The sequence below is a fragment of the Aulostomus chinensis genome, chromosome 24 (genome assembly GCF_037954235.1).
Source record: "Aulostomus chinensis isolate RoL2024-O1b breed Wild chromosome 24, RoL_Achi_v1.0, whole genome shotgun sequence".
NCBI lineage: Eukaryota > Metazoa > Chordata > Actinopteri > Syngnathiformes > Aulostomidae > Aulostomus > Aulostomus chinensis.
This window is the reverse complement of record NC_141343.1, coordinates 12,222,501-12,231,898: the sequence shown is the minus strand read 5'-3', so window position 1 is coordinate 12,231,898 and position 9,398 is coordinate 12,222,501. Positions and strand designations below refer to the sequence as shown.

Here is a 9,398-nt window from a genome sequence, read left to right as displayed (position 1 = left end):
AGTTTACTTACGTTATGATAAAGAGTAATTTATCTTGAGATAGCGGCTTTAAAAACAACTCATAATTATGGTTTGATCATATAATTATTACGGCCATTCTCAGCTTCCGTACATTTGAAAACGGTGGGATCGCCACACAGACACAAACACAGTTACACCTTAAACTGCACAAATGTGAAGTCCATTTAACCAGTTTTTCTGGTGAGGAAAATATATTTTCCATAAATCCTGTTGCCTGTGTCCTCAAAATAAAATAGTACATACGAATTAATACTGCGATATTACACATTTAATAGCTTCTACTATTTTTTTTATTGTGGTCATGGGACATGTATCCATTTTGTCATACAACCTTTTTATCCCACAGACTTCTCATGTACAAACATTTTTTTTGCAGGGATGGTTTGAGCTTCCATACAGCTGTTGACAGAAATTACAATTAAATTACCAGATGTATTTCATTAATTTTAAGTAGCCCGGGTACATGTGTGATACCCAGTTACACCGCCATGAATGACGACTGGACGTTTCTTTTTTGAAAAAAGAGAGAGAGAGAGAGAGTAAAGAAAAGAAAAGAAAGAGATGTCACCGAGTGTGAAGGCGGGCTGAGCCTCCAGACTGTGACCCGTCCACATGTTGTCAGTCGCTGGAGACGCAGACCGGAGGAGGGCAGGACACCAGACCGGAGGAGGGCAGCCGAATTTGGGAGACAATTCATTAATTTTCTCGCATCTTATTTCTTCTCCTGTTTTTTTGTTTGTTTGTTTGTTTCTTTTAAACAAAACAAACAAACAGTAAATGATCACTTCTTATCCAGACTGGCGCATCAACAAGAGCATGACGAGAGTCCCTCACACTTGAAAAATGGAAACCTTTACAATACAAGACGTGCTTATAAATTCAACCGACCTGAATAAGATTTTATGCAATTTTGGGATCAAGAATCTGTCGGAGTGCGAGAGCGAGCAGGATTCTGCACCCGAGCCGAAAGGTAAAGTCTATCCATCACCCTTCCTGGGAAATATAGAACATCCCAATCCCGGCAGAGAACCAGAGAACTATTGACCAGCTCTTTAACTCGATGCATCATCGGTTTTTGCAAAAAAAAAAAAAAAAAGTGAACGCTTTGGGCTTTTTTTTTTTCTTTTCTTCTTTTTTTTTTTGCGTCAGCGCGCATTACGCGTATGGCTCAAGTCCTTTTTTTAACGCTAATTTATTCTGCTGTGTGTGAGCTGTGACAGCAAATGTGTCACAGCTCACAAGGTCTGTTGATATCAAGCAGACAGAACTGCTGGGAAACACTTCAGTGGCCGGTCATTCTGAGAGCGAACCCCCGAAACGGTGGGTAGAACAACCTAGAACGGGCTGGCGAGGCTGTTGAACGTTTGTAGGGTTTTTTTTTTTTTTTTAATATTTGTAGAGATGAAGAGGGATTCAAGGAGAAAAGACTGCGAATAAAACAAAGAAAGATGGTGTTGTTGTAAATGTCTCCTCAGATATCAACGAGACCGTGCGCATCGTCCTCTACAGCCTCATCTTCCTCCTCAGCGTCCTGGGCAACAGCCTCATCATCGCGGTGCTGGTGAGGAACCGGCGGATGAGAACCGTCACCAACCTCTTCCTGCTGTCCCTGGCCGTCAGCGACCTGATGGTCAGCCTGGTCTGCATCCCCTTCACCCTCATCCCCAACCTCATGCGGGACTTCATCTTCGGTACCGGCATGTGCAAGCTGGTCATGTACTTCATGGGTAAGGAGGTCTCCCCGCTTCGTCCTGTGCTGCTACGAGTACATCGAACAACACAAGTATTTGTATTTGCTTTTTCACTGCTGTATGAACCGCAGGCGCTGGGGAGGTTTTTTTAGTTGTTGTTGTTTTGTTTTTTTTTTGGGGGGGGGGGGGCAGGGGGGGTGTCGCGGATTCGATTCGATTCGAATCGGTTTGCCGAGTAGAAAATCATCCTCAGCAAAACTTTGCTTTATTAACGATAAGAGGAACGATTTAGTCGTGGCTGCGGCACTCCGACCTGCTTGTGGTGGTACTGCGGTGGTTTGTGGTTTGCTCTGATCTGATTCGATTAAATGATTTGATTTGAATTTATTTGACTCCATTTGATTTGATTACATTCATTTTTGAGGTTTTTTTTTTTTTGTGTCTTTTTTTCCCCGAGTTTTGCATCCCTAATGGATGCCTGTATTAAAGTATCACTTTTACTTTGCAAACCAGAGGTTATTTCACTTAAAACTTTACTTTTTTTCCTGAATCGAACCACAAAAATTGAGGTTCACATACTTTAAGAACCTTGCGTTGCGTTTCAAACAATTCCGTGTTGTTGTTTTTTTCACAGTTTTTGCTTCCGTAATTGACGTCCATGTGAAATTATCAGTTACACTTGGCGACCCCAGAGGTTTTTCTAATTCAAGCCGCCTGCTGCACAGATAATGAGCGCGTCGGTTTTGTTGCAACGGAATCACATTATATGTTGGAGAGAAGCTAATCAAAGTATTCTGCACAAAGTTCATGTCCCTGCATGTTTCAGTCTCCCTCCTCGTGAAATCACATTAAAAAATGATTGAGAAAAAAAGAAAAAACAAACAAACAAACACGTCAGAGGGACGTGGATTTGCAGCAAGAGACGAGATCATTTCTTGAGGGATCAGGAGTTTGAACTCTTAAAGAAGCATCTTTTCGCCGCTGTGCTTCCTGTTTTTCACTAAACGGAAAAGAATTTCGCTTGAGGTTGAGTTCAGAATCAAATGATGGATTGCGCGGGGGACGAAGCGACGACCCGAAAATGAATTATGGAACAAAAAAAAAAACAAACCAACTTCTTGGAAATTAATATTTTAGCTAAAAATGCGGAGAAAACCCAATATTTTGCTGCAAAGACAGCGGGGGGGGACAGATGGGAAGGTTTGAAGCGACTCGCAAAAATCGATAGAAGCTGAGGACAAACGCCGCAAACCTAATTTTTAAACCACTTAAAGGTCAAAACACGACCTTCATTTTCAGCGACAGGCAACTCTCCTTCTGTCCTGGAGAAACTGGCACTGTAATTCATTGATTCCCTTTTTAAAACGACCATAACTGAGTGTGACATCACAAAAAAAATCGGTTCAGTTTTCTTTCTTTTCTGTTTTCATTTAGTTTGGACGGTATTCATCGCTGGCAGCTAGAAAAATAGTGAAAGAGTTCAAATGTGTACGACGCTGAGGAGTTCTGGTCGTAGTTTTATGATTTACAGAGGCTTTTAAGGGAGGGGAGACTTGATTTTCTGGCAGAAAACAAACAGGTTTTGTGTTCAGATGAGCAGTTTTTTTGTCTCCTACACTCACATTTGCGTCTGGGAGACCCATAAACTGCACCGACTTCCCTCGTCTTTCTTTTCATTTTCCTGTTTTCCTGTGGAATTACGAGGACACATTGGGAAAAGACAAGGAAAAGCGAACTAATTACCCCCCCCCCCAAAAAAAACCCCAAAAAAACAGGATTGCTTTGCTTTCCTACCCAGTTCTGAGCAAACATTTCAACATTCTTGAAAAGTCGGGGATTAAAATGAAAACAAAAACAAAACAAAAACAGAGCTGCATATCCGCGCTTTGCAATTTGTGATATTGTTTTTTAATAAATTCCCAGTGTTCCCTCTTGACAGACCTTCGTAATGAGGTGTCCTCATCACAGATGCTGCGCCATTGCTGATATTTCATTTTTATCCAATTACAGGCCGCTGGGTAATGTGATTTTCAACTTTCTCTATACTTCCTGCAGCTCCATTTAGCAAGTGAGATCAGAGCGCTGTCGTCCGGGATTATTACCCCATTCGTCCATGTGTTTATCTGTTTATGTGTCGCTCCTCGGATTGTGCACAACGGTAATTTTGAGGTATATTTATGGGTCGTCTTGTCATCGTCAGCTACCGAGTGTGTCGGTGCTGATTTGGCAAGAGGAGATGGTTCACAGTGCCGGGTTTGCTCTGTCGCTTCTCAGCAGTTAAACTTAATGTGACGAAGCAGTAATGGGGCCACGTAGCATCTCAGTAAACACAGTGACATGTTGGAAGGAATGGAGGCCCAACATTCTGCCTGTACATGGTAAAATCAAGTAGATGGGCAGTATAACTCAACCAAAGAAGTACAATTTCTACATTCTTTTTTTTTTTGTGGAAATGGTTCACTTGTTTTAGGAGTTGAAAGCATGTAAGGGAGAAGGAAAGAAGAGAAATGCTAACTCAAGAACCAGTTAGCTTAGCATAGCACACCATCTTGGACTCGTAGCAACTCGAAATTAAATTATTAACTCACTGATAATTTCTAGGTTTACAGGTTACTTCTAAATAACTGATAAAACATATATATACATATATATATATATATATATATATATACAGTACACAGTATATACACACACAGTATATACATATATATACACACACACAGTATATACATATATACACACACACAGTATATACATATATACACACACACACTGTACATACATACATATATATATACACACACACAGTACATACATACATATATATATACACACACACAGTACATACATACATATATATATACACACAGTATATACATATACATACACACACAGTATATACATATACATACACACACAGTATATACATATATACACACACAGTATATACATATATATACACACACACACAGTATATACATACATATATATATACACACACACAGTATATACATATATATACACACACACACACAGTATATACATATATATACACACACACACACAGTATATACATATATATACACACACACACAGTATATACATATATATATATACACACACACACACACACACAGAGTATATACATATATATATACACACACACACACACACACACACACAGTATATACATATATATATATACACACACACAGTATATACATATATATATATACACACACAGTATATATATGTATATACACATATATAGCTTATTCATTTAATCTGGTAGTTTAGCTATTTTCAAAAAAATAAACTAAGCTAACAGCTAGCTTCTGGCTGTGGTCCTTTATTAGATAATTTCATGGGAGTGGTGACTGTCAGCCACTCGGAGCCCAACGCTGGAACTAAGAGCGCATCCCTGTTCTATTTTTGCAGGCGTCTCCGTTAGCGTTTCCACCTTCAACCTGGTGGCCATCTCCCTGGAACGCTACAGTGCCATTTGCAAACCGCTGACTTCTAGGACATGGCAGACTAAATCCCACGCCGCCAAGGTCATCACCGCCACCTGGGTAGCCTCCTTCATACTGATGCTGCCCTACCCCATATCCAGCACCCTCAAGCCTTTCACCCGCCTCAACAACAGCACTGGACACATGTGCCGTCTGATATGGCCCAATGACATCATCCAGCAATCGTGGTGAGAATTCACGATCGCTGTCACACTCAGATTGCACAGCTTGTTATTTCCAGTTACTGCTGGTGTCAGACCACCGCAAACCATCAAAATAAAAGCATGCCATCCAACAAAATCTCATGAGGACTTGGATTAGACCCACGATGATGCTCTTCCCTCACTTCGTGTGTCTCTTACAGGTATGTATCTTTGTTGTTGCTGCTGTTCCTGATCCCCGGCATCGTTATGATGACGGCCTACGGGCTCATCTCCCTGGAGCTCTACAGGGGCATCAAGTTTGAGTTGTCCAGCAGGAAATCCAGCAGAGGTAAGGACATGGAACCCAAGCTCAGGATTTAGGTCTTGATCAATCTCGGAACTCATATGTCTGATGACTCAGCTTCTGGGAACAAGGGCAAGTATTTTGGGATGTGGGAGCAGGTAGCGGATATCCAGTCCAAGACTTCCTCGTTCCATCTGCTGCTCATTATTTACAGTCCATATAGCAACTTGAGACGTTTGCATGGCATCGAAAGACAAGCAGATTGTTTCACAAGTAGCCGGCTTAAACTTAGTAAAGGGTTTATAACCAATACACCCACAAAGAGACTTCAGCCATTTTTCAGACCCTGCAGTCCTCTTCGGTCCTGCTGGTAAGATTGAACTGTTAAAATTCTTTCATATTCTCCCTCTGTACAGACAGACAATCCAGCACCAGCAGCATTAAACCAGGCGACAGCGATGGCTGTTACCTCCAGCCCTCTAAAAGGAAGAGCCTCACTCTGAGTATACGCAACTCCAGCAACCCCAGCACCAAGCCCATGGTCGGCCGTGTGTGCAGCAGCAGTTCTACGGCCAACTTGATGGCTAAGAAGCGTGTGATCCGCATGCTCCTGGTCATTGTCTTCCTCTTCTTCCTATGTTGGACCCCTGTTTTTGTGGTCAACGCCTGGCAAGCGTTTGACCGTCGATCAGCCTACCGCTTAACCGGCGCGCCAATCTCCTTCATTCACCTGCTCTCCTACATCTCAGCCTGCGTTAACCCCATTATTTACTGCTTCATGAACAAGCGGTTCCGCCAAGGCATGCTAGCTACCTTCACCTGCTGCAGCTGCGTCAGGGAGAGCAGCGGGAGTTTGGTGAGGGCAACTGCAGGAAGTAGAGCGACGAAAGGAGAAGCTGGGAAAGCTAAAGCCGAGCCAAAGCAGACGACTGAGCAGAATGGTCATACCCCGCCAAGCAGAGGCAGCACGCACCTCACCTACACCGGCACCCACGCATCAGCCTGGAGTGAACTGACTTAAACTGGAATGTGTGTGTAAAAGCATCCCAGCAGTGACGAGTGACATTTTGTTTGAACGTAAAGCCCTTAGTGCTTGTAGGACAACTTTATGACCAGTTATGTTGCTTTAACTTGACATGGTGTGGACACACTCGTTCAGTGCTCTCTCACAGCAGATCAACAAAGCCAACATGTTTGTCTTAGAGTGCTCTGGCTTGCTGGCTGAAGCCTGGTCAACACATGAGGTTCGACGCAGTGATGGAGTGTTCTAGTCGTTGAATATCCCCTTGTCATTTCACTTTATTGGCTTGAAACATAACATGCTGTAGGGAGACCGGTATAACATCACATGGTTGTCAGAGTGAGGAGTTTTTCCAGTTAAAATCCAATGATCCAAGGTCAGGAATGTTTAAGTGCTTCAATAAAGGGGGGTGAGATAGAAAACCGACTCCTGAAAGCTCCAGAACAGCCACTAAATGGCTCTTGGAGTGCGATTGCTTCATCAGCTGCTATTTCCAGAGTCATGAATGAACTTCAGACTCAGTGTCTTTGCACGTTTTAGCACTTTAATGTTATATTTACTTAACATGGAACTGCTAACTGCCTTCAAAAGCATTTTTTTTCTCTGTAATTCACCCGTTTTAAAAGGCAACCGTTGGTTCCCCTTCACTGAGTCAAAGACAGGCCATGAGAGCAGGGTAAAAAAATTGTGTGGCCACAAGATGTAACCTCTAACTTAAAAATATATATCACACGAACAAACGTTGTAGCTTTGCTTGGTTTGAGTAATTCAGCACAACTTACCTCTTCTTGCATGATTCCATCGCTGAAAGCTCACCTTTAACAAGGACATTTTGTTAGGTAGGTTACATATTTGCTTTTTTTTGTGTGCAAAAAATTACACACTAAGCACCACCATCTCTATGTTAAGAATGGTGCTGGGGCTAGCAAACGGTTAGCTAAACTTATAAAGACTAGAAACAGGTGAAATCATTGACAGGGCTAGCCCACATTCAGCTTAGCTTGTAAGAAACAGGCAAAATCAGCTCCAGCTCAATTACCTTAGCTTGTGAAAACTAGGAACAGGTGGAAACAGCAACAGAGCTAGCACGTATAGCTTAGCGTGTAAAGACAAGAAATGGTTGAAACCAGCTACAGAGCTAGCACAAGTAGCTTCACCTAAAGACTAGAAACAAGGGAACTAAGATACAGAGCAAGCTGACATAGCTTAGCTAATAAAGACTACCAACAGGTGAAATAAGTTACAGAGCTGGCACACAGTTAGCTTAGCGTGAAAATACTTAAAACCGGTGGATTCAGTATGAGAGCTAATACAAACTCACCTATGCTTGCGATGATGGACAAGTCGAAGCAGCTTCAGCCCTGGCACATTAACTTAGCTTGTTAAGACCAGAATCAGGTCGAAACTGCTACAGGGATAGCCCACATTAGCTTGGAATGGAATGAACCGAAACAGCTGCAATCAGGGACAGAGTTAGCACATAGCTAGCTTAGCTTGTAAAGACCAGAAATTGGTGAAATAAGCTAAAGCACGAGCACTCACTTTGCTTAGCTTCTATGGGATAGAAACAGGTGTACTCTGCCACACAACTAGCATACAGATACCTTAGCTTATAAAGAACAGAAATGTATGAACCTAGCACAACACACTTAGCTTAGCTTTTAAGGGCCAGAAACAGGAGGAAATAGCTACAGAACTAGCCCAAAGTTAGTTTAGCCTTAATGAGTAGAGGCAGTGGGAACCAGATGCAAAGCTCCAAAATATGCCTACAGCACTTCTAAATTTAGCTAATTCTCACATCGTATCAGTAGCTCGGGGTTGTTGCTATACGCTAATGCTTCATTAATGGCAGCTAAATGCCTGCTGGCTCTGGTGCCACACTCACAGAGGGACAGTAAATAAACGGATTTGTCAAAATGTTGGCACCACCCTGTAAACATTCACTGTAATGGATTCCACATCTCAAGTGATTCTGCATCCAGAAATCATTTCCAGCCTTAACTTTATATAAACACATAAAAAAAAAAAATCAGACAAAATCGTCAGCTGTCATGTAAATTCATGAGAATTTGTAACAAACATAATTAGCAGTACTTGACGGTCATTAAACTGTTTGTTGCTTTTTTTAGACGCTGCAGGCTCAGTAACATCTGGCTTGGTTGTCGGCAGCTTCAAAACAAACTTCCACAAATGCCGCCCCCAGCTCATCCTTGACCTAGTGTGTGTTTGTGTGTGTACACCTGAGACGGCCGTACTGTGCGTACCATGGGAAGTTCTTATCATTTTTGTGGGAGTCAGACCACCTGTATCTTCAAAGGGTGAGTTCTCGGTAAGAGCCGACTGATTTCCACCGAGCGGTGAGGTTAAATTTAGCAGTTGCGTTGTGTTCATATGCTGCAAAATAACAACAACAACAACAACAAAAAACAAAACCTCTGTGCATTAATACTTAAAAGGAGGAACTTTGGAGGTATCTTGTGTTTCTGTGTGATAAATGTGCCTATTTCTGGAGCGGTGCAGGCAAAATATGGTGAAAGGAACTTGTGCTGTTATCATGTTGTAACTGAATGTAAAAAAAAAAAAAAGAAAAAAAAGGAGAATTAGAAATGGTATGTTGTTCTACTGCTTTTGCACAAACCCTGTCTACGGATAAGAAAAGTCTGGCTGCCCATATTTAGACCTGGAGTGGCCAGAGTGCCCGCGAAG

The 9,398-nt window shown here is 42.1% G+C and overlaps 1 protein-coding gene and 1 long non-coding RNA gene across 4 annotated transcripts; one reads left to right on the top strand and one right to left on the bottom strand.

Moving 5' to 3' along the window:
• Positions 1-641: 641 nt before the first annotated feature.
• cckar (cholecystokinin A receptor) lies at positions 642-7,303 on the top strand. The gene is made up of 5 exons (XM_086198038.1): positions 642-991; positions 1,497-1,748; positions 5,151-5,412; positions 5,589-5,716; positions 6,088-7,303. Exons 1-5 carry the CDS (start codon positions 865-867, stop codon positions 6,690-6,692), a joined length of 1,374 nt encoding a protein of 457 aa, XP_086054164.1. The 5' UTR covers positions 642-864; the 3' UTR covers positions 6,693-7,303.
• LOC147238755 (uncharacterized) lies at positions 1,107-9,112 on the bottom strand. 3 transcript variants are annotated; one of them, XR_015111899.1, is made up of 6 exons: positions 8,235-8,709; positions 8,014-8,147; positions 7,475-7,508; positions 5,587-5,788; positions 3,335-3,401; positions 1,107-1,780 (listed from the first exon to the last, which is right to left on the bottom strand). It is a non-coding gene; the product is annotated as an uncharacterized LOC147238755 (long non-coding RNA). The 3 variants fall into 3 exon arrangements; XR_015111898.1 differs by lacking the exons at positions 5,587-5,788; positions 8,235-8,709 and adding an exon at positions 8,957-9,112; XR_015111897.1 differs by lacking the exon at positions 5,587-5,788.
• Positions 9,113-9,398: the final 286 nt, after the last annotated feature.

Excerpts from the sequence above, each read along its gene's own strand:
- cckar (XM_086198038.1), top strand. The coding sequence starts at position 865 with ATGGAAACCTTTACAATACAAGACGTGCTTATAAATTCAACCGACCTG. Across the intron at positions 992-1,496 it reads TTCTGCACCCGAGCCGAAAG|ATATCAACGAGACCGTGCGC; the intron begins GTAAAGTCTATC and ends ATGTCTCCTCAG. Across the intron at positions 5,413-5,588 it reads GACATCATCCAGCAATCGTG|GTATGTATCTTTGTTGTTGC; the intron begins GTGAGAATTCAC and ends TGTCTCTTACAG.